Raw genomic sequence first — 25,522 nt, forward strand, 5'->3', positions numbered from 1 at the left:
TTGTAGCCAGCTACGATTCACTTTTTGCAAAGAGTATTAAAGGTGATCCAAAAGAATTCTTTTGTTCAAGTAGTTTATCATGCTCCTACACAAGGCTACCTAGTACAAAGGAGAAATACATTCAAAACAGAATCCAAGGAGCACTTTCGAACAAAGTGTAACTACCAAGCCATATGGCTGCAGCAGAGACCTTGACAACTTTTTAGACCCAAGTCTTACCTGTGTGTATGCAAAGGTGCATATTAACACAATGGATTTCACAAGTGACCTTTTTTGTGCTTTATTTTGCACACAGATACATGTTATTTTGTGTCTCAGTAAAAGTGTCTAGTGAAAGTAATAATCACTGGCATCATATCCTGTCACATTCAGACATTGTCTTTGGACATGTGTTATGGTTGCAGTGGTAATGCGATGTCACCTAATGATGGGACTTATAATGATTGCACTCCTATAAAGTGACTATACAAAGTATACAATCCGTTGAAAGTTTTCTGTGTCACTGATCAATGGGAACAAACTTTGCAAAGTCAAAAGTGGTCTCAGCAAAGTGGTCTAAATTAATTACACATATAAAGAACAAACTCATTAATTGTATAAGCATTCGCACCCTCACCCCCTTCAAGTCAGCATCTTTGACAGCAATTACAGGCTTAAGACTGTAAGACTGCTGGTCTCTCACTCTTATCAGTTTTACACATGTCTGTGTAGATTTGGGGTTATGCTTAGGGTTATTTTTTAGCTGGAAAACAAGTCTTCTCCTAAGGTGAAGGTTTCTTGCTAACTGCATCATTTTTTCCCTCCTTAATTTCTGTGTATTTTGCTATATTCATTTTACTTTCTGAAGCCTTCCAGGGCTTGCTGCAGAGAAGCCTCCTCACAACATGATACCGCCACCATCAAGATTCACAATGGGGATGGTGTATTTTGGTAATGTGCAGTATTTTGCTTACACCAAACATGATGCTTAGTCTGAATGGCAAAATTTTAATTTCTCATCAGACCACTGAATCTTCTTCCAGTTGACTTCAGAGTCTTCAATGTGTCTTCAAGCAAACACTCTCAGCATGTGTTTTTATATATATATATATATATATATATATATATATATATATAAATAAAATGCACCATTTCTCCCAGAAGATTGTTGCAATTACAAATATTTTGGTATGCATCTGTTTATTTCCTTTATGTGCATTTGAACAACACAAAAAATAGAGAAAGAAAACCAAATCTAACATCATTTCACACAGAACTCCAAAAATGGGCCGGACAATATTATTGGCACCTTTTCAAAATTGTGGGTAAATCGTTTTATTTCAAGCATATGATGCTCGTTTGAACTCACCTGTGGCAAGAAACAGGTGCTGTCAATATAGCAATCACACCTGAAGCCAGTTAAAATGGAGGAAAGTTGACTCAACCTTTGTGTTGTGTGTCTGAGTGGGCCACACTAAGCATGGAGATCAGAAAGAAGAGCAGAGGATTGTCTGAGGACTTGAGAACAAAAATTGTGGAAAAATATCAACAAGTCCATCTCCAGAGATCTTCACGTTCCTCTGTCCACTGTGTACAACATAATCAAGAAGTTCACAACACATGGCACTGTAGCTAATCTCCCTGGACGTGGACGGAAGAGAAAAACTGATAAAAAACTGCAATGAAGGATAGTCTGAATGGTGGATTAACAGCCCAATCTACTTCAAAACATATTCAAGCTGTTCTGCAGACTTAGGGTGCCACAGTGTCAGCTCGAACTATCCATTGACATCTTAACGAAATGAAACGCTATGGCAGGAGAGCCAGGAGGATCCAACTGCTGACACAGAAACATAAAAAAGCCAGACTGGAGTTTGCCAAAATGTACTTGAGGAAGCCAAAATCCTTCTGGGTGAACGTCTTGTGGACAGATGAGACCAAGGTAGAGCTTTTTGGTAAAGTTCATCATTCTACTGTTTACAGAAAATGGAACGAGGCCTACAAAGAAAAGAACAACACAGTACCTACAGTTAAACACACAGAGATTCTAAGATGTGTTGGGGATGTTTTGCTGCCTCTGGCACTGGATGCCTTGACTGTGTGCAAGGCATCATGAAATCTGAAGACTACCAAAAGATATTGGGACACAATGTAGGGCCCAGTGTCAGAAAGCTGGGTCTGTGTCAGAGGTCATGGGTGTTCCAGCAGGACAATGACCCCAAACATACCTCTAAAAACACCCAGAAATGGTTGAAGACAAAGCGCTGGAGAGTTCTGAAGTGGCCAGCAATGAGTCTGGATCTAAATCCGATTAAACATTTATGGAGAGATCTCAAAATTGCTGTTGGGAGAAGGCGTCCTTCAAATCTGAGAGACCTTGAGCAGTTTGCAAAAGAAGAGTGGTTGGAAATTCCAGTTGAGAGGTGTAACAATAATAATAATAATAATAATAATAATACATTTTATTTATAATGCACTTTATATTTGGAACAAATCCCAAAGTGCTACAAAACTAATTCGACCCGAAAGCTATGATAAAAAGATAAGTTTTAAGACCAGATTTAAAAGCATCAACAGTCTGTGGCATCCTCAGATACTCAGGGAGAGCATTCCACAGTCTAGGTGCAGCTGAGCAAAAAGCTCGATCTCCCATGGTATGGACTTGTTGAGCTTGTCAATAAGCTTATTGATGGTTATAGGAAGCGCTTGATTTCAGTTATTTTTTCCAAGGGCGTGCAAACAATTATTACTTTGAGGATGCCAATAATTTTGTTCAGTCCAGTTTTTGAGTTTTGTGTGAAATGATGTCAGATTAGGCTTTTTTCCTCCAAATGCACATAAAGGAAATAAATGTGTGTATACCAAAACATTTGTAATTGCAACAATTTTCTGGGATACACTACTCAAAAATATTAAAGGAACACTTTTTAATTCGAGTATAGCATCAAGTCCATGAAACTTCTGAGCTATTGATCTGGTCAGTTAAGTAGCAGAGGGAGTTGTTTATCAGTTTCAGCTGCTTTGGTGTTAATGAAATTAAGAACAGGTGCACTAGAGGGGCAACAATGAGATGACCCCCAAAACAGGAATAAATGGTTTAACAGGTGAAGGCTACTGACATTTTTCCCTCCATATCTGTTTTTCACTAGTTTTGCATTTGGCTGTGGTCAGTGTCACTACTGGTAGCATGAGGCCATACCTGGACCCTACAGAGGTGGCACAGCTAGTTTAACTTCTCCAGGATGGCAGGCTCATCAACACTTGCCATTGCAAGAGGGTTTGCGGTGTCTCCCAGCACAGTCTCAAGGGCATGGAGGAGATTTCAGGAGACAGACAGTTACTCTAGGAGAGCTGGACTCGTAGAAGATCCTTAACCCATCAGCAGGACTGATATCTGCTCCTTTGGGCAAGGAGGAACAGGATGAGCACTAGCAGAACCTTACAAAATGACCTCCAGCAGGCAGGCCACTGGTGTGAATGTCTCTGACCAAACAATCAGAAACAGATTTCATGAGGGTGGCCTGAAGGCCCGACGTCCTCTAGTGGGCCCTGTGCTCACTGCCCGCCCGGCACCGTGGAGCGATTGGTATTTGCCATAGAATACCAGAATTGGGAGGTCCACCACTGGCACCCTGTGCTTTTCACAGATGAGAGCAGGTTCACCCTGAGCACATGTGACAGACGTGAAAGGGTCTGAAGAAGCCGTGGAGAACGTTATGCTGCCTGTAACATCGTTCAGCATGACCAGTTTGGTGGGGGGTCAGTGATGATCTGGGGAGGCATATCAATGAAGGGACACATAGACCTCTACAGGCTAAACAACGGCACCTTGACTACCATTAGGTATCGGGATGAAATCCTTGGACCCATTGTGAGAACCTATGCTGTTGCAGTGGGTCCTGGGTTCTTCCTGGTGCACGACAATGCCAGGCCTCATGTGGCGAGAGGGTGAAGGAATCGATACCATTGACTGGCCCCCACACTCACTCGCCTGACCTCAATCCAAAAGAACACCTCTGGGTGTGACATTATGTTTCGGTCCATCCAACGCCTCAGACTGTCCAAGAACTCATTGGTGACTTGGTCTAGATCTGGAAGGAGATCCCCTAGGACACCATATGTTGTCTCATTCAGAGCATGCCCCACCCGTTTTTGTTAGGCGTGTATACAAGCACTGCATACAAACTACTGAGTATGATTTGGAGTTGCTGCAATGAAATTTTGGCAAAATGAACTCGCCTGCCTGCTGCATCATTTTTTCCCTTTGATTTTCGGGGTGTCTTTGAATTTAGCCCTCTGTAGGTTGATCATTTTCATTTCCATCAAACGATGTGCCATCCTTTCGTTCCTAACACATTACCATATCAGTCCATATCCATCCATCCATCCATTTTCTAACCCGCTGAATCCGAATAGGGTCACGGGGGTCTGCTGGAGCCAATCCCAGCCAACACAGGGCACAAGGCAGGAACCAATCCTGGGCAGGGTGCCAACCCACCGCAGGACACACACAAACACACCAAGCACACACTAGGGCCAATTTAGAATCGCCAATCCACCTAACCTGCATGTCTTTAGATTGTGGGAGGAAACCGGAGTGCCCGGAGGAAACCCACGCAGACAACATGCAAACTCCACGCAGGGAGGACCCGGGAAGCGAACCCGGGTCTCCTAACTGCGAGGCAGCAGCGCTACCTCTGCACCAACGTGCCGCCTATATATATTTATAGTATATATATATAAATATATAAATATACAGTATATATAATAGCAGGAGTACCCGTCATTGCTCGGGAATCTATAACCGGTGAATTTCCCAAATGAAAGAAACAGAACATAGAAATATAACAAACAGTTTTCTGATTGACATTTTATTGTGAGTTCCTCCACTCTGGATTCTGTCTGCTCTGGCGTTTCAGACGCCCTTGAAATAGACCTTCTTGTGGCATCTGAAGTGGACCTTCCAATTCTATGTCTTTTTTTCGGTGGCATGGGTATATTAGCAAAAAGCAGGACAATTCTATTGATGTGATGGGCACAGGGCACAAGGCAGGAACCAATCCTGGGCAGGGTGCCAACCCACCGCAGGACACACACAAACACACCCACACACCAAGCACACACTAGGGCCAATTTAGAATTGCCAATCCACCTAACCTGCATGTCTTTGGATTGTGGGAGGAAACCGGAGCGCCCGGAGGAAACCCACGCAGACAGGGGAAGTGAACCCGGGTCTCCTAACTGCGAGGCAGCAGCGCTACCACTGCGCCACCTCCAGGACCTCCAGGCATTGATAGACAGATAGATAGATAGATACTTTTTAGTCCCAAGGGGAAATTCACATACCCCAGCAGCACCATACTGATAAAAAAAAAAATATTAAATTAAAGAGTGATAGCAATGCAGGTATAACAGACAATAACTTTGTATAATGTTAACGTTTACCCCCCCGGGTGGAATTGAAGAGTCGCATAGTGTGGGGGAGAAACAATCTCCTTGGTCTGTCAGTGGAGCAGGATGGTGACAGCAGTCTGTTGCTGAAGCTGCTCCTCTGTCTGGAGATTATCCTGTTCAGTGGATGCAGTGGATTCTCCATGATTGACAGAAGCCTTCTCAGCGCCCGTCGTACTGCCACAGATGTCAAACTGTCCAGGTCCATGCCTACAATAGAGCCTGTCTTCCTCACCAGTTTGTCCAGGTGTGAGGCATCCCTCTTCTTTATGCTGCCTTCTCAGCACACTACCGTGTAGAAGAGGGCACCAGAACTGTCTGATAGAACATCTGCAGCATCTTATTGCAAATGTTGAAGGACGCCAGTTTTTTAAGGAAGTATAGTCGGCTCTGTCCTCTCTTGCACAGAGCATCAGTATTGGCAGTCCAGTCCAATGTATCATCCACCTGCACTTCCAGGTATTTATAGGTCTGCACCCTCTGCACAAAGTCACCTCTGATGATCACAGGGTCCATGAGGGGCCTGGGCCTCCTAAAATCCACCACCAGTTCCTTGGTTTTGCTGGTGTTCAGGTGTAAGTGATTTGAGTCGCACCATTTAACAAAGTCCTTGATTAGGTTCCTATACTCCTCCTCCTGCCCTCTCCTGATGCAGCCCATGATCGCAGTGTCATCAGCAAACATATGCACGTGGCAGGACTCCAATGTATATAGGATGAACAGGACTGGAGAAAGTCCAGTCCCCTGCGGCGCTCCTGTGTTGCTGACCACAATGTCAGACCTGCAGTTCCCGAGATGCACATACTGAGGTCTGTCTGTAAGATTGGACTTGTTTCTCTAGCAAATCCCACAGATCCTCGATTGTATTGAGATCTGGGAAATATGGAGGCCAAGTCAACATCTTGAACTCTTTGTCAGAGTCTGCAAACCATTCCTAAACAATATTTGCAGTGTGGCAAGATGCATTATCCTGCTGAAAGAGGCCACTGTCATCAGGGAATACTGTTGCCATGAAGAGGTGTACATTGTTGTGGCCACAGAAAGTCATAATTGCTCATTACAATATACCTATTTATAGCCTTACTTTTATGTTAAATAGCTATTGACAAAACAATTCTCGTATTCTCTGTTGACAAAGACAACACTCTTATTACCCTGAGTGAGGAGGAGGTGTGGCTTCACAGTGGCTCAGGTTTTTTGTGTCCGTGGTATCCGTGCCTGATTTATGCAGTATTGTGGGAATTGGATGAACATCCGGACGGGTGAAGTTGGCTGCCTTTTGCTGTTGAAAAAGAATAAGAGATAATACGAGTGGTGCATTGCCCATTTAAAAAGAAGCCATAAGAGTTTAGTAAGCCCAGAGTAAAATTTTTAAAAAGCAAAACTGGTGTACATACTGGAGAGATTGCGACTGTGAGAGTGTGAGCATGACAGTCGCCTTAGGGCTCTGCCTGCGAACCGACTGATGATGCAGTAAATCAGACAGTTCCGGGAGGAAGGGAAAGCACAACGTGTGCAGGGTTGCTACGTGCTGCCTGATAGGAGGGATTAGGAGCCACAACCCCCCATGGCGTATAAAATTGGACAAAGATATTTAAAAACTTTGTGGCAACAGTTTGGGGAAGGCCTTTTTCTCTTTTAGCATGACTGTATCCCATGCACAAAACCAGATCCAGAAAGACTTAGAGGAAGACCTCCACTCTACTGAACACCTTTGGTATAATTTGGAACATCAATTGTGAGCCAGATATTCTCATCCAACATCAATACCTGACTTCAAAAAATGTTTGTTTGGCTGAATGGGAACAAATTCCCACAGACACACTCTAAAAGTCTTACGGAAAGCCATCCCAGAAGAGTGAAGGCTGGTTTTTGGTCTGGTTGCTGTTGGGCGGGCATGATTTTCAATATTGTTGGTGTAAGAGCCAGTTGTTAATTATTTGGGTCTTAAGTTGATAGAAGTATTTTCTTAGTTATGTTAAAATGTTTGCCTATATATTAGTGCACGGGTGTCGAACGCCGGTCCTGGAGGGCCCCAGCGGCTGTAGGTTTTCATTTTAACCCTTTTCTTCATTACTGAGCCATTCTTGCTGCTAATTCACTTCTTTTGCCTTTGTTTTAATTAACGTGACTCAGGCACCTTAGTTGTCTCTTTTTCCTTAATTAGCAGCAAAACAATAACGAGACACAAAATGAGTCGCCACATGACCGGCTCACCTGTGGTCATCAAACAATATCTGAAAATAAAGAAAGTTGAAGATCTCAGTCATGTTTCTCTGCTCAGGTCACCAAAACATCTTGATGGTGTTCTTAGAAAAAACAGAAAAATCAACAGGTTTCGGAAATGTCTGCTGTGGCAGAATGAGAGCAGCAACAGGCCATGGAATAAAATAACGAGTTTAATTAACAGTGTTTTATCTTGGTAGAGTAATATATTTTGCTCTACTTACCCCTATTGTATTATTAATATGCAGCCTTAGAATGCCTAATCTCATAGACTCACCACTGTTTATAAGGTATTATTCTATATAACTTATCCCCACCTTCCCTTCTACATCTATAACCTCAGACAATCAGATGTAGTAAAAAGACAAGCAGGAGTTAAGTCACACATGAAGTAATGTATTACTGATAATATTCATAAATAATAACAAAATGCAAAGTACATTTGAATATTGGCAACCATACAACCTGATAAAATGGTAATGTGTAATTCAGGTGGCACACAGACTTGTAGTTACTTAATGTTTCTAGTTAAGGAAGGCATCATTGGTGCTCAGCTTTTAGCCACATTTCTGTTCAAAATGGCTGAAGCTGTGCTCTTCATTGTGTTGTCTTCAGTTCATGTTGTGATGGTCTTCTTCAGTTGTTAGCAAGAGAAAGATACTTCTACATCATCACAGGTTAGCAAGAGAGATGCTTCTTCATCATATGTTGGTTAGAGAGAGAGAATGTGGTTGAGCAAGCAAATTTATAGGTTTTCTGTCCAAGCCCTACAGCCAATAAGCTAACCTGGCTTTATTTGGGGAATGAGAGAAAGACTTTAGCAAAGAAACACTCGCCAAACTGGTTTAAGACACATCCCCCAAATCCTGTCGTAAAATTACAAAGAAAAGTCGTAAACGGGGAGGGTGGGCAAACACGAATGCCTCTCACCAAAGTAACACTAAATTACATTGCCTAAATCACAAATAAAGACATACAAAACATTTATCAAGTTATATGCAAAATCTTACATCACAACAAACAGCAAGAATTGACTTCTGATTAAGAGATTGGTTGGAGTTTGAAATCCCAGTTTAGCTGGTCATCTGTTGGCTCGTTTCATGTCTCATTTCTGTTTGGCTGTCTTTGAATGAAGAAAGGAGTAAATTCAGGGCACTGAATCCTTAAAAACAGGGCTAATTAAAATAAAGGGAAAAGGAGTTAATTAGCAGTGAAAATTGATCACTGATTAGGAAAAGGGTTAGAATGAAAACCTGCAGCCACTGTGGCCCTCCGGGACTGGAGTTGGACACCCCTGTATTAGTGCATAGTCAATGGGAGGTTCTATTATTATAACTGGTACAAGCTAAATTGTAAATGGAATATTCTAAATATTTCTTACCATTCTGACTACAGACTACTTCAGTTTATGATCTGCCTTGACACTTGGTAAGGCTTGGAGTGCAAACACTTTCAAACCATACTGCATGCATTGGATGTACTGAGCATACTGACATATTAAAGTGAAGCCTATGGAAGTTTGCCATAGAAAAGTTTACCACGGGAAGCTAAGATTATAATGAAACAACAAATGCTTTTTATTCTGCATGCATATTTTTTTTCAAAATCTTTCTGAATTGTTTCCTTTTTTAAATTTTCAAGAACGTTAAACTTTTGGCAATATAGTGCAAGTCTTTGGACAAAGCTGGTAATTTCCTTCATCCAATTTCTTTCTTCACCTGTTGTGAAGATCTGTATATAAAACAACAGATTATGGTCAGAAGCAGAAGGACTAAGATTAGAGTCCTATGTAAGTTTAAAAAACTTCTTCTCTGGTATCAGCTGAGAAGATCAAGATTAATCACTGATTAGAGATGCTGTAGCTTACTATCAAGGAGAACTAGTTAAATGGCTTGGTCTTTTAGTCCAGATGCCCACATGTGCCTCTTAACAGGAGGATACATACAGATAATGGCCTCTTTGGAAGAGACTTCAGCAGACGCAGAGCACTGAGGAGGATGCATCTCTCATGAACACCACCTGGGAATTTACTAAACTAAGCTGTACTGTTTAGCATGAATATGGGGAATCCTGTTTGTCAGGAAGTCACCATGACCGTACCAGAAAAAGCAGTGTGTAAAATTTAAATCAATCCAACTGGGAGTACAGAGTTTTTTTTTTTAATTTGTTAACTCATAATCCAGACTCATGGTTGGAATCTTTCCACAAAAAAGTAATATTTATAATGATATTTAAATTTTCAGACTATAGTACGTCTACAATAAATTTTATGTGCATTCTTTTTCCTTTGTCCATTAAAACTTAGATAACACTCACTAAGAGCCCTGTCAGCAGTGTGTGAAACAGAATAACAGTGTGGAAATAGAGATTGTTACAGGGACGTCGCACACATTCAATGTAAAGCAGAATAGACTTCCTTTAATCACATAAAATGATGAATTGGAACAGAAGTCATTTCTGGTGTTGCCCAAGATGGCTGTTGTTGCATTGGCTGTGCTCAATATGTTAGTGATACTCTGCTGCCATCTAGTGCAAGTTTTTAAATATTACCTTACTCAGATTTTGTGTTTAACCCTCTGCATATGGAGTTTCCCTAAACAGTGTGCTTTCTGGTTTTTGTTTCTCCATTTTTTTACCCATTTACGATAATTCTTGCCTACAATTAGATTCTTTATTTGACTGTGAATAATATTTTTTCTTTTTGTCTTAGACCTTGTTTTTTGAGGTTCTGCTCTGTTATGTCTTTCTCAACATACGTTGCTAAAATAGTCACTTGATGATGATCAAATTAATTGCACTGATATCTGTTGTTCAGTGATTCTCATTTGTAAAGTATCTAAATGTGTTAACAAGAGAATTCTCAGGTTTAACAGAAAATGACTAAGGGACTCTTTGTACTTTGGCATATTTTCCCAGCTCTGATTTAAAGTTGTTTTTCAATACTCCAATTTTATAAACACATTCCATTGATGTGTTGTAATTTTAAGTTGCCCTGATGTGATGTTCCTTGTAATGGACTAGGAGATTTCTACTTTGTACCAAATAGTGCATGTACAGGAAATCCACAGTAAATGGAATAATATAATCGTGATGATATTTTAACTAATATACATTTTAAAGATAAGTCTACTTCAATTTAAAGCTTACCCATTAAAATCGATTCCCATATGACAAACTTTTTTATCACTGGGATTGCAAATGAATGATTTGAAATTGTTGTGCATGGAATTTTGAGTGGTGTCGAAATGAAGAAGTGGGTAGGACTAATGAAGGTTACTGGATTGAGAACCAGTCCATTTTACACATAGTGACAGACACACACCATATTCTCAGACTGCGATTTATTTCCATGCCGCCCTCTGTAGCATTGGAAGCTCAACCTCAGTTTCCCCTGGCAGAGCAAACTCCACAGTGCCCATGTAGTGATTAACCTTTCTTCCAAAATACTATACAATGTTGAATGTTGCATCTAGGTTGAGTGATGTACCACTTCTACTTGCCCACTAAATTGCTAGAGGTTTGTATGTAAGCCTGGTGGCTTTCACCTGTGCTGATCTTGAATGTTATTATGGGTTGTGTAGAACAATGCTCTTTCATCAGTCATTGTCCTTGACTGTATCTGATGTGAGCTATATGTGCAGTGATTTACTTAGAGGTTTTCTTAAACTGTTCTGCAGTATTGTCATTTGTAGTCGAGGGCACAAAATTCAAACCATATGGCTGCAGATACCATACGCATGAAAAGTATTCCCCACCTTGGACGTTTTCACGTACATTTTATTATAATACAACATTGAAGCACAGTTGATTTAATTTGTCTTTTTTGACAAAGAAAGACATTCTTTGATGTCAATGTGTAAACTGATCTCTGCAAAGTGGTCTAAATTTAGTACAAATATAAAACACAAAGTAATAGATTGCCTAAGTATTCAGTCATTATGTAGAAGATGCGCCCTTGGCTGCCATGAAAGCCAGGAGTCTGTGTGCTTGGGACTGTCCCTGTCAGCTTTGCACATCTGGACACTGGTACATCCCCATTCTTCTAAGCCAGTCAGGTTGCATGGGGATTGTGATTCAAGTCTAAATACAAATTCTGAATTGGATTAAGATTTAGACTCTGACTTGGCCACTCCAAGACATTCACATTGTTGTTTTTAAACTGTTCTTTTATGGCTTGGGCTTTATACTTGGGGTCGTTGTCTTGTTGGAAAAATGATCTTCTCCCAAGAAACATGTGCTTTTGCAAGCTGCAATGGCTTTTCATCCAGGATTCCCCTGCATTTTGCTGCATTTATTTTACCCTAACAAGCTTTCCAGGACCTGCTGCAGTGAAGCCTCCTCATAGCCTTATTCTTCTATAAGTGTGCTTCACAGTGGGGGTGATGATTTTTTTTTGATAATGATAAAACAATGTGAAGTCAGGTGGCCAACAAGCTCAAAATTTGGTCTTGTTAGACTATAGAGCCTTCTTCCAGTTAACTCGGTGTCTCCCATGCACCTTCTGGCAGACTCTAGCTGAGATGCCATGTGTGTTTTTTCTCTTTGTCTTTGAGAAGTACCCAGGCAACAGTTTTGGTCTGCACATTCTCTCCAGTTTTGGCCTCTGTAGCTTTTGACTCTTTCTGACTTCCCAGAGGTCTCACTAATCACCATCTTGCACAATCACTCAATTTTTGTAGGTGGCCTGAACCTTCCAGATAGAGGACTAATTTATACTACGATCATTGGAGATCTGCTGACTATGGATAGGCGACCTCCTTTAAACTGGTTGTGACTTCTTAAGCCAGGGGTGCCCAATTCCAGTCCTGGAGGGCCGCAGTGGCTGCAGGTTTTCATTCTAACCCTTTTCTTAATTAGTGATCTGTTTTTGCTGCTAATTAACTTCTTTTGAATTCATTTTAATTGACTTGGTTCTTAAGAAATGTTTCCCTGAATTTCTTCATCGTTCGTCTGAATTGCTTCATTTCTTTCCTTAAATGGCACCCAAACAGAAGTGAAGTGAGTGAGCAAACAGAAGATCAACTAAGTCAGGGCGTCAAACTCCAACCAATTTCACTCCAACCAGTTGGTTAATGATTTGCTGAGTCTTGTTGTTAATTAAACTCGTTCTTTAAGTCCATGGCTTGTTGGCTGCTCTCATTGTGCAATAACTCAAATTGCAGATTTTCTCTTTTCTAAGAGCAGATCAGCATTCCTGAGACCTTCACCTTTCTTTATTTTCAGATATTGTATGATGGTCACAGTTTGCTGGTCCTGTTTTGGCTCATTTTGTATCTCATTCTTGTTTGGCTGCTAATTAAGGAAAAAGAAACAATTGAGGGATCTGAGTCTTCAAGATCAAGTCAAATAAAATGAATTTAAAAGAAGTTAATTAGCAGCAAAAAGTGGTCACTCATTAAGAAAAGGATTAAAATGAAAACCTGCAGCTACTGCAGCCCTCCAGGACTGGAGTTGGACACCCCTGTCTTAAGCCAAATGGCTGCACCAGTGATAATTTAGGTGTATCATATGAGGGGCTTGAATAATTGTGCAGTCAAATTTTTTTTTAATATTTTGAGTTAATGTGAACCACTTTGCAGAGATCTGCTTTTACTTTGACGTTAAAGAGTCTTTTCCTGTTGTCCTGTTGATCAGCATCAGAAAAGCTGAATTACAGTAAAGCCAGTGTTGTATAACAATGAAATGTGAAAACTTCTAAGGGGTGAATACTTTTTGTAGGCTCTTTGTGTGTGTGTGTGTGTGTGTGTGTGTATATATATATGTTTATATGTATATATATGTTTATATGTATATATATGTATATATGTATATATGTATATATATATGTATATATGTGTATATATGTATATATATGTATATATGTATATATATATATGTGTATATATGTATATATGTATATATATATATATATATATATATGTATATATATATGTATATATATATATATGTATGATATATATATATACTGCAAAAAGAAACGCCCTTTTTCAGGACTGTGTATTTCAACAATAATGTTTTAAAAATTCAAATAACTTTACAGATCTTCATTGTAAAGGGTTTAAACAATGTTTTCCATGCATGTTCAATTAACCATAATCAATTAATTAACATGCACCTGTGGAATGGTCGTTAAGACCTTAACAGCTTACAGAAAGTAGGCATTTAAGATCACAGTTCTAAAAACGCAGGACACTAAAGAGACTTGTCTACCGACTGTGAAAAACACCCAAAGAAAGATGCCCAGGGTCCCTGCTCATCTGCGCGAACGTGCATTAGGCATGCTGCAGGGAGGCATGAGGACTGCTGATGTGGCTAGGACAATAAATTGCCATGTCCGCACTGTGAGACGCCTAAGACAGCTACAGGGAGACAGGAAGGACAGCTGATCATCCTCGCAGTGGAAGAGCCCGGATCTCAATCCCATTGAGCACGTCTGGGACCTGTTGGATCGCAGGGTGAGGGCTAGGGCCATTCCCCCTAGAAATGTCCAGGAGCTTGCAGGTGCCTTGGTGGAAGAATGGGGTAACATCTCACAGCAAGAACTGACAAATCTGGTCCAGTCCATGAGGAGGAGATGCACTGCAGTACTTCAAGCAGCTGGTGGCCACACCACATACTGACTGGTACTTTTGATTTTGAGCCTCCCTTCATTCAGGGACACATTGTGAAACATTTTTAGTTTATGTCTTATGGTGTTGACTCTTTTAGTGTTCATACAAATATTTACACATTAAGTTTACTGAAAGTAAAAACAGTTGAAAGTCAGAGGACGTTTCTTTTTTTGCTGAGTATATATATATAGTTATATATATAGTGTTATATATATATACACACAAATATATACTGTATCTACATAAACATTCTGGTACATTTTTCAGAGAACACCTGCTGCACACACCTGTTGTAAAGAGCTGTTATTTTAGTGTTTGTGTCCTTGCTGTTAGCTTGAATGACCTCCCTGATTAAATGGTGATTTTTGCCCTCACATTCACTGTATATTTTTTATCACATGATTTTTTTAATCATCTATAGAGACTGCAGCCTGTGAAAAATAACAGGAGGGCAGCTAGAACTACCATATTTGAACATGTGGTAGTTTGATGGTGCTGAAGTTTCTTAGATCATGTATCTTTCTAATAGTTGGTTGAACAAAAGTTAAACCTGTCGACCAATTTTGCATGCTATGCAAATTGAGTTGCAGCCACTTGATTGGCTGTTGTGAGGTGCAGGCAGCCTGTGTTAATATGTAGGTGAACCTAATAAAATGGAGACTGTGTGATTCTTTGAGCGTCTCTGGTAAACTGGCTTGTGAACGTTTTTTCCTGTAATCAAACTCATGCAGGCTCACGTGCCTCAGCTTGTAAGCAGAGCTAGCATTTTCTGTTCTTGTTGTAACATTCAATATTGCAAATGGTCTTTGTCAAAAATAGGTTTCCAGCACCAGACTCGTGCTAAAGATGCAGTGATGCGAAGTATTTCCTGTGTGCAATGCAGGATTTTGTTACTTGCAGGGTCTCAGTTACAGAGAGCTTAAGATGTACATTGTGAAGCCTTAGCTGACAGAAAACATACGGTTGAGGACTAGCATCATATTTCTTTCTTTGGATATTTCATGTCTGCAGACTATCGCAGATAAAGCACATCAGTTTGCAAAATACTTTGTGCAAACAGCATTACTTGCACTTATTACTGTTAAGTTCATAGTGGATATCACTTTGACATTTAACTGCAATAGTGGAGAAATTAGAATGCTGTAGTAAAGTAGATCAAAACACCCATTTTCACCGCCTGTAGTGGTCAGAGCACATAACTGAGAAGCTTCTTTCAGTAACATTTTTTAACAGAACAATTTGGAGCTAATCTGTAAGGAAGAAAGGGTCAGAATCACTCATTTAAGAGTTTGCAAAGCTGGTGGATACCCACCCTAAAAGACCTTAAACTGTAAGGTAGAAGTATAAAATATTAAATTATGGGGATTGAATACTTAAGTAGACAGCATATTTCCTTTTTACATAAACAACATCAAACAGTATTGCATTACATTAATGTTGTTTGAAATAGAAAATATCATAGAAAGCAAAATGTCAGTGCAGGATTTGTTGTTGATTCTGTTAAGGGTCTGAATATTTTTGCATGGCACTGTAAATCAAGCATTGGAAGCTACTTCCTGCTCATTCCATTAACACATACTGGGCTAAGCCATTGTTAGAAATATATCAACATGTCCTTAACATTTCATCATGACAGCTGTTCAGTGTTTGCTTAATCGCCCCTTTGAATTAAAAAGATGTAATAAAAGTATCCCTTGCCAATTGTTTCAGATTCCAAATAAATGTTAAAGTGAGCTTAGCCATGAGAAACGCACCCTTCCACACATATTAAGCAGAGGAAGGCTCTTGAAATATGACTGCACTCTGTCATAATGTACAAAGAATATAAACAGCTGTTTATCATTAAAGATAAACTTAATATCAATAAATGTCATAGCCTGATACCTCATTTTATGACTCTGTTGGAAGCTGCTTTGCCAGATTCATCTCCCGACTGAAATATCCGTGGAGATAATAGGCTACTCCAGGTGGATATTAAACGGTCAGATCTGCTTAACTTACTGTGCGATTACAGAGTAAGCAATATTTAGAACGAGGGGAGAGTGCCTATGTTTCATCCGCATTTAGTCTATGAATAGAAGAGAGTTTTTTCAAAGTCCTGATGCTAGCAAAGCTTACAGCTATTTTAAAATTATTTTTTGTGGGACATCTGCTTCACCTTTTGGAGTAACTGCTTCCATAAGTAGCGAGACAACTTTATTTTTGCAAAGTTTAAACTTCAGATTAAATTTTTAGAACTAATCGTTGTTTTTACATTTGAAACAGATGTTATAGTTATTTGAGTGAAATACTAGTCGTTCTGTTTTTATAAGACCTAAAACAAGCACCATCATTCTTGTTTACTTAATTAAGAAATCTACCTTTATTTAAGTAAGCTCTAACCCTTAACTTTAAACAACAGTTTTGTAATATGAAAATTTATTTTTGGCAACAAACTGGTATCTTTATAGTAGTCAAAATCCAAGTCCAACATGAATCTTAGATCTACTAATGTCAAAACAGTCAGTCAGTCATTCGGTCATTGTCCAACCCGCTATATTCTAGCACCGGGTCATGGGGGTTCTGCTGGAGCCAATCCCAGCCAACACAGGACGCAAGGCAGGAACAAACCCCGGGCAGGGTGCCAGGCCATCGCAGGGTGCACACACAAGGGACAACTTAGAATCGCCAGTGCACCTAACCGGCATGCCTTTGGACTGTGGGAGGAAACCGGAGCACCCGGAGGAAACCCATTCAGACATGGGGAGAACATGCAAACTCCACGCAGGGAGGACCCGGGAAGTGAACCCAGGTCTTCTTACTGTGAGGCAGCAGTGCTAAAACTGCGCCACCGTGCCGCCCTAATGTCAAAACATTTTACAGTAATTGTTGGCCTTTTATATGTCAATTGAATTTTGAAGGGTGCCTTCCATAAATAAGTCGCACATTAACACTTATTAATCACTGAATCTTGGCTTATCACTTACTACATCTTGGCACTAACAAACCAAATATGAGAAATGTCTCCATGTCGAAAGAGCTATTTTCAGCATATTTAATTACTCAGTTATTAACATAACACCTGATCTGTGACCTCATCATATACATGATGCTATTTGTATTTACTGTGGATACGTTTATTTCTGTTTTTATTGTCAGCCATGTTAGAGTATGGCTGCTGAACAAAAAGAAATGAATTGTTAGTACTACACAGTCATATTGGATTTGTGGTACCTATTTAGAACTGTCTATCTGAAGCCTGTTTGTGCCTTTTTAGGTATCGATTGAGCGGGATGGTTTTGCCAGCGTTGAGAGAATGGTTTGAAAAAACCTTTGGAGCAAGTCTTGAACATAAAACGCCACCCCGGGTACGTTCAAAGTTTTAATTAGGTTTCCTTTTGTTTATTTGAGGCATTCATGGTAGGGGATCAGTTCTCCTGCATTACCCAGGGAAAAGACCACCATTACCATCACTTTTGACCCACCAAATGTGACCGTATGTGTGGCCAAATGGCACAGATGAGTAGTCATTAGTGCTGCCACCCCATAGATGCAAGAGACTGGATTGCAATCCCATTCAAGTCATTTTCTGCTTAGAGATTGTATGTTTCCCAATATCTGTACAAGGTCTCATTCCATATAACACAGATGTGCAGATTAGGTTTATTGGTAACTCTAAATTAGCCAAGTATGAATGAGTTGTGCTGATTTGTGTGTGTGATTTCTGCCTTGTTGCCAAGATTGGCTCAAGCCCCCTGCAATCGACAGACAACAGAAACAAAGCAAGATGATCGCACATGTATCATAAAAAAATCTTTATTTTTATGTTAAGCAGAGTGGAGGTATTGTGGTACAGCTTCTACACAGCCACAAGGTCCTGGGTGTTAAACAGCTTGGCCTCTGTTTAGAGTTTCTCTCCATATATGGGGGTTTTCTATGGGTGCTGTGGTTTCCTCCTACATCTCAAGAGATATGAAGGTTAGATTGATTGACACTTTAATTGGCCCGTTATGTATCAATATGAGTGTATATTTGTTTGTGCCATGCAAAGAACTATAGTTCTATTCAGGTTTGGTTTCTGTGTTTTCCCTCGTACTGCCTCTTTGGGTGCTGGATAATTTTGCTTGTTAAGCTTTCTCTCAGTTTCTTTAATTTGCAATATGTCCAGTAGGCATCAAGTTATGGTTTCTGTGTTGGATACTAATCTCTAGTTATCTGAATTCATTTCAGTCTGCTCTGAACACCAGTGATATACCTGCCCCAATTTTAAACGAAGACTTCCTCGATGACCTCAAAGCAACAAAAATACCATTTTCTCATGAAATTGAAGATAGAATCTTCAGAGCTCATGGTAGGCTTATTTCAATTTTGGTTCATGTTATTTTAGTGTTATTAATAACATTCTCGAGAAACATTGTCTAAGTGTCACAATAAATAAAAAAAAGGACTTCCACATGCAATTGGAAAAGATAAATTTGATATTAAACCTTTCAAAAACAGAGCTGGAAGGTTTGTTCATGTTTTATCATGCCTGAAGTACCTGTCCAATGAGTTTCCTTGGCCTTGTCATAGTTCATAGTTTTGTACACCCTTACAATAAGGTAGAGTTAGGATCCAATCACCTGGTTATATTAAAAGTAATTATCAAATACATGTGTTGTTACAGACTTGCCAACCAGAGTTGGGCATCGGCTGTCAAAATGAAACCCACAGGAGCTGTGCCCTGAAACACCTAGCTCCCAGATGCAGTAAGGTCATAGTCACACTTGTGCATCTCGTGCCCACCTTTCACATCCTCCAGTATCTGACATATGCTATGAAACCATGCGGTCCACTTTTCAACTACACTACACACATACCAACTACAGCCTACACATACTAGTGCTACGTTAAAAACCAATAGTACCCCACCCTAAGAAATAATATATGTTGTTCAGCTTAATCTAATAGAAAGGGAATCTTTATCTTAACGGTTTATTTTGACAAGAATCATCTTCACATTGGGCTGCTCATGGTCAGTGTTTCTCATATTTATTGCCATTTAAAGGCCTTTGTACTGTTCACAAAAATCACCCTTTGAACTGCACACAAACTGCTTCTGAGCTGAGACGATGGGTGTAACAATGTTGGTGTCTGATGATCTATTGTCTAGTCTAATGTCATTTTTTAGCATTTATTTTACATTGTTTGTAGCTAATAAATGAAATACTATGCTTTTATTTATTAAACAGGCCATTGCTTACATGAAATATTTGCTCTCAGAGAAGGGAAGTTTGAACGTGTTCCAGATTTGGTTGTCTGGCCAAGTAAGTATCCCAACAACAAAAGCTTTCTGTCTTTTGGAGCAAAATTATTGCTTTAAGAATCAAGTTTTATTTTTTTGACTTGTCATATAAGTTACAATATTATGGAATAGTTCTGTTCTGTAGAACTCTATTGACAGACGGGTATCAGCAAGAGTGAAAGGGAAGGTCTACAGGATGGTAGTGAGACCCGCTATGTTATATGGGTTGGAGACAGTGGCACTAACCACAAAACAGGAGACAGAAGTGGCGGTGACTGAGTTAAAGGTGCTAAGATTTGCATGTGACGAGGATGGACAGGATTAGAAATGAGGACATTAGAGGGTCCGCTCAGGTTGGACAGTTGGGAGACAAAGTCAGAGAGGCGAGATTGCATTGGTTTAGACATGTGCAGAGGAGAGATGCTGGGTATATTGGGAGAAGGATGCTAAGGATAGAGCTGCCAGGCAAGATGAGGAGAGGAAGGCCTAAGAGAAGGTTTATGGATGTGTTGAGAGAGGACATGCAGGTGATGGGGGTAACAGAACAAGATACAGAAGACCGGAGGATATGGAAAAAGATGATCTGCTGTGGCAACCCCTAACAGGAGCAACCAAAAGAAGAAAAAGATATTTAAAATAGAATAAAAAAGTAAATGTTTTTATTTGTTTGGATGGGAAATTCTGGTCTCAGATTTTGTAAATATAGGTTATACTTTATTTATCATAATTGCTCATACAGTGAAATATTTTAAACAACTTGTGCAATTTACTAGCAATGCTGGATGATCAGTTCAGCATTCCATACTGTATAATGAGAACACCATGTATATGTACAGTATCTCACAAAAGTGAGTACACCCCTCACATTTTTGTAAATATTTTATATCTTTTCATGGGACAATACTGAAGATATGACACTTTGACACAATGGTGTAAAGCTTGTATAACAGTGTAAATTTGCTGTCCCCTCAAAATAACTCAACACACAGCCATTAATGTCTAAACTGCTGGCAACAAAAGTGAGTAGACCCCTAAGTGAAAAATGTCCAAATTGTGCCCAATTAGCCATTTTCCCTTTCCAGTGTCATGTGACTCGTTAGTGTTACAAGGTCTCAGGTGTGAATGGGGAGCAGGTGTGTTAAATTTGGTGTTATTGCTCTCACACTCTCTCATATTAGTCACTGGAAGTTCAACATGGCACCTAATGGTAAAGAACTCTCTGAGGATCTGAAAAAAAGAATTGTTGCTCTACATAAAGATGGTTGAGGCTATAAGAAGATTGCCAACACCCTGAAACTGAGCTGCAGCACATTGGCCAAGAACATACAACGGTTTAACAGGACAGGTTCCACTCAGAACAGGCTTCGCCATGGTCGATCAAAGAAGTTGAGTGCATGTGCTCAGCATCATATGCAGAAATTGTTTTTTTGAAAATAGACGTATGAGTGCTGCCTGCATTGCTGCAGAGGTTGAAGGGTTTGGGGTCAGCCTGTCAGTGCTCAGACCATACGCCCGCCGCACACGGCATCAAATTGGTCTGCATGGCTGTCGTCCCAGAATGAAGCCTCTTCTAAAGATGATGCACAAGAAAGACAAGCAGACTAAGGACATGGATTACTTGGAACCATGTCCTATGGTCTGATGAGACCAAAATAAACTTATTTGGTTCAGATGGTGTCAAGCGTGTGTGGCGGCAACCAGGTGAGGAGTACAAAGACAAGTCTGTCTTGCCTACAGTCAAGCATGGTGGTGGGAGTGTCATGGTTTGAGGCTGCATGAATGCTGTCTTCACTGGGGAGCTACAGTTCATTGCGGGAACCATGAATACCAACATGTGCTGTGACATACTGAAGCAGAGCGTGATCCCCTTCCTTCAGAAATTGGGCCGCAGGGCAGTATTCCAACATGATAACGACCCCATACACACCTCCAAGACGACCACTGAGGGTGAAGGTGCTGGACTGGCCAAGCGTGTCTCCAGACCTAAACCCTATTGAGCATCTGTGGGGCATCCTCAAACAGAAGGTGGAGGAGTGCACAATCTGTAACATCCACCAGCTCCGTGATCTTGTCATGGAGGAGTGGAAGAGGATTCCAGTGGCAACCTGTGAAGCTCTAGTGAACTCCATGCTCAAGAGAGTTAAGGCAATACTCGAAAATAATGGTGGCCACACAAAATATTGACACTTTGGGCACAATTTAGACATTTTTCACTTAGGAATATACTCTCTTTTGTTGCCAGCGGTTTAGACTTTAATGGTTCTGTGTTGAGTTATTTTGAAGGGACCGCAAATTTACACTGTTATACAAATTGTACACTGACTACTTTACATTGTATCAAAGTGTCATATCTTCAGTGTTGTCCCATGAAAAGATATCATAAAATATTTACAAAAATGTGAGGTGTGTACTCACGTTTGTGAGATGCTGTATATTTACTCAAGCAAAAATGCTATAATTATATAATTAAAAAGCATCTGCATACTTAATATGACCAGTAAACTGGTTTGTTCCCTCTCATAACTTCAGTTACGGTGAATTTATTAAAAGAGTGGGCAACTTGCATTATTCAAACAGTGTCACAGTTTTTTCTTTAGGTTTTCATTGTTCACACAAAATGTGGTGTAAAAGGCAAAAAATAGATATACGCAGTTCAAAAGAAAATGGAAATGCAACGTTTTGGGTCTCATTCTATACTGCTGACATATGGGTTGTAGACTCACTTTTATCAATTTCCTTAGTCATTCCAGTTCTTTATATTTATATTCCAATATATAGAACATGAGAAAATGTGGTTTGTTGTTTCAAAGGCATGCATTCTAGGAGACAAAAAGAGATGAAGAAAAGTCATCCCACATTATCTATATTTACTATTTACTAAATATTTCTTCAGCCATTATTAGACTTAAACTCAGTTGCATTTTATTAAAGAACAGTTCTGAGCAGGTGGTGGTCTATAGCAACGGTTAAATGCCCACTAAAGTGTTTCCCCATGCAGCAGTAAACCGATCTTCCCAGTCTGGTCTGGACCAGCTGGATTATCATCTTTCTGCAAAACAGAACTGCTACAGGAGTTAGACACCTGCTTTACCAAATGTTGCATATTTTTAACTAGTCATTTCTGCCCCCTTTGTTTCAGATAGCCACAGTGAAGTGGAGAAAATTGTGAATCTCGCTTGCAAACATAATGTCTGTGTTATACCTTTTGGGGGTAAGCCTGTGAATTTCTTTTGTCTTTTGGAAATATTCTTGTTATACTCGTTATTTTGTTTGTTTTAGCATTTTTCCCCACATGCTTACTTTGGGGATATATATTTTTAAATTGAATTATTCTTATTAAGGGAATTTCCACTTCTGAACCCAGCAAGCTATTCAATAATTGCAGATTTAGTTTAAAAAAAAATACAACATGAGCACAAGATATATTAAAACAGAATCAGAGCTGCATTATTTTATATGTACAGACATCTACAATAGTATACATGTATTTTATATGGGGTAGTTTTAAGTTCAGGTCCTTACTGTCCCAGGTGAGTCACTTTCTGAACAGGACTATACTGTATGCAAATCATGATAATTTCATTTAGGTTGATGACATTTGAATTAGATCCATCTTGGTTGAAGGTGAATTGGCCCCAAATCAGACCAAGTACTGCAATGGGTAATGAAAAGATGAAACAAAAGGGAAAGGTCTTCTTAATTGCAAAGAAAAAAATGACAACAATTAATTTAAAGGATTGCAGTGCAGATGAATATTAATTTCGATGCTGAAACCATTGGGGCTTCTTTAACAATATTGCATGTTTCCAGGGTTTGGGGGCCCTATAGCCCAATGCTCGTCATCTTACACTATTTTTATTTAATCTTATTTTGAGGTATCCTGAATCTTGAGATTGCAATGTATCCTCTTGAGTCATGGTACTAATAAGTTCTGTAAGGTAACCATTTATGACTTGTATGTGAAAAGAGGGATATTTTATATTTGTAAACCAGATCTAAACTTTCTTGGAAATGCATAGTTTAGATCTGTAGTGTTAAAGTTATATACAGGTATTTTGAAATCTTTTCAAAATTCTTGGTACTTTATTGACCATATAGTTGATGTTTGGATGATGGATATGCTATGCAGTGCACAAGGAAAACTGCGAGATAAAGTCATTCTGGCATTCGAGTCCTACAGACTTAATTATAAGGTAGCGCCATTTGACAGGACGCACACTGCACCCCTTTCTGGAAAACTAACAGCATGGTTGCTGAACTTTTGTAAGTTTTAACTCCTGAATCGCTGGCAGTAGATGACATGTCATTTTCTAGACAGCCCCCCAATCTGCAACATTTGCTGTATTGTCATATTTGAAAGATCTAACTGATAAAGAACTTTCATTTATTTCTATTAAAGTTTATTTTTCTATTGGCCTCATTTTTAAAAAATATGGTGTTAGTTTAGGTTCACAAACTTTTGTGAAAGACATTGAAAGGTTTGATGTTTGTTTTCGCAGAAGAAACATTTGAATCCAAGACAGCAACTTAACTCTTAATCAACTTCTTCTTCATTTTTTTTTAATCATTTTGTCTTTATAGACAACTTAAGTTTACATTTTTTAAACTTGTACTACAATTTTGATACTACTAATGATAAAAGATATAGTATTGACATGCAAGTTTTCTGTCTCATGAATCCAGTATCCTGATCCTCACACCTGCAGGTTAGTTTTATCATCAACTGTCACCTGGCCTTTTGTGAGGGAGTGAGCCCTGTGGTGGACTGGTGACCAGTCCAGGATTGATTCCTGCTAAGTACATGATGTTGCCAGCTTAGGATCTTTCCCTGAGATCCTTAATTGGATAAGAAAATGTAAGAAATGTTACATTACTGAAAGAGCAATGAATCAAACTGTAATATCCAAATAAAAGAAGATGAGAGTAATTCAGTATTTGTTTGCATACATAAGACTTTTGCAGTAAAACGTTGACTTAATCTGTTCTTGAGAACATGAAAAATCATTTTGTATATATTCATATCTATTTATTTTTTAGTTATTAAACATTTATTCTGACATGTTTTATGCTTCTTTGTGACCTTTTTATATGAAGGATTTACAGAGTCACTATAACAAGAATGTCACTCTTAATTTTTTTCTTTGGTCAAATAGTGTAATTAAATTATTCATGACCAATACAATCACCCAAATAGATGCTGTATTCAGATATGGAATAACACAAGATTGAACACACACTGAATAGTAAAAATATTGCATAATATGCCTATGCTTCTCAGTGTACTGCCAAAACAAGTCCGACCTGCCAACACATAGATTGTACAAGACCTCTGAAGGTGTCCTGTGGTATCTGGCATGAGGATATTAGCAGCAGATTCTCTAGCTTCTGTAAGATATGAGGTGGAGGAGCCATGGATCAGACTTACATCCCACAGTAGCTGAACTGGATTGAGATCTGGGAAGTTGGAGGCAAGATCAACACCTTAAGCCCTTCATCATGTTTTTCAAACCATTCCCATAACAATTTGTGTGTGACAGGGCACATTTTCCTTCTGAATGGTGCCACTCCCATCATGGGGGTACTGTTGACATTGAAGAGGTGTACCTGGTCTGTAGTGATGTTTAAGTGGGTGTAATGTGTCAAACTAATGTCTTCATGAATTCCCAGACCCAGGGTTTTCCAGAAGTACATTGCCCCAAAGCATCATACTTCCTCCACCAGCTTGTCTTCTTTCCACAATGTATTGTGGTAGTTTCTGTTCCCCACGTAAATGATGCACATGTACCTGGTTGTCTACATTATGCAACATAAAATGGGATTCATTGGACCAGGCTACCTTCCTTCATTGATCTATGGTCCAGTTTTGATCCCAGCATGCTCACTGTTGTTATAACTGCAGCACCACACAAAAGGAAAAGGGTGAGGTCTTCAGAAACACCCACAAAAAACAGGCCAGAATCCTAATTGGCTAGCGCCAAAATAGGTCTCAACA

At 39.5% G+C, this 25,522-nt stretch overlaps 1 protein-coding gene across 1 annotated transcript in view; it reads left to right on the forward strand.

Moving 5' to 3' along the window:
• The window catches only part of agps (alkylglycerone phosphate synthase), a 261,105-nt gene that overhangs the window by 69,754 nt on the left and 165,829 nt on the right, over positions 1–25,522 (forward strand). The window contains exons 3-6 of the mRNA XM_039757713.1: positions 17,524–17,614; positions 18,477–18,597; positions 19,478–19,552; positions 22,670–22,741. Coding sequence (XP_039613647.1) covers positions 17,524–17,614; positions 18,477–18,597; positions 19,478–19,552; positions 22,670–22,741 — 359 coding nt within the window. The remainder of the gene's footprint in view (positions 1–17,523; positions 17,615–18,476; positions 18,598–19,477; positions 19,553–22,669; positions 22,742–25,522) is intronic.

The sequence above is a fragment of the Polypterus senegalus genome, chromosome 6 (assembly GCF_016835505.1).
Source record: "Polypterus senegalus isolate Bchr_013 chromosome 6, ASM1683550v1, whole genome shotgun sequence".
NCBI lineage: Eukaryota > Metazoa > Chordata > Cladistia > Polypteriformes > Polypteridae > Polypterus > Polypterus senegalus.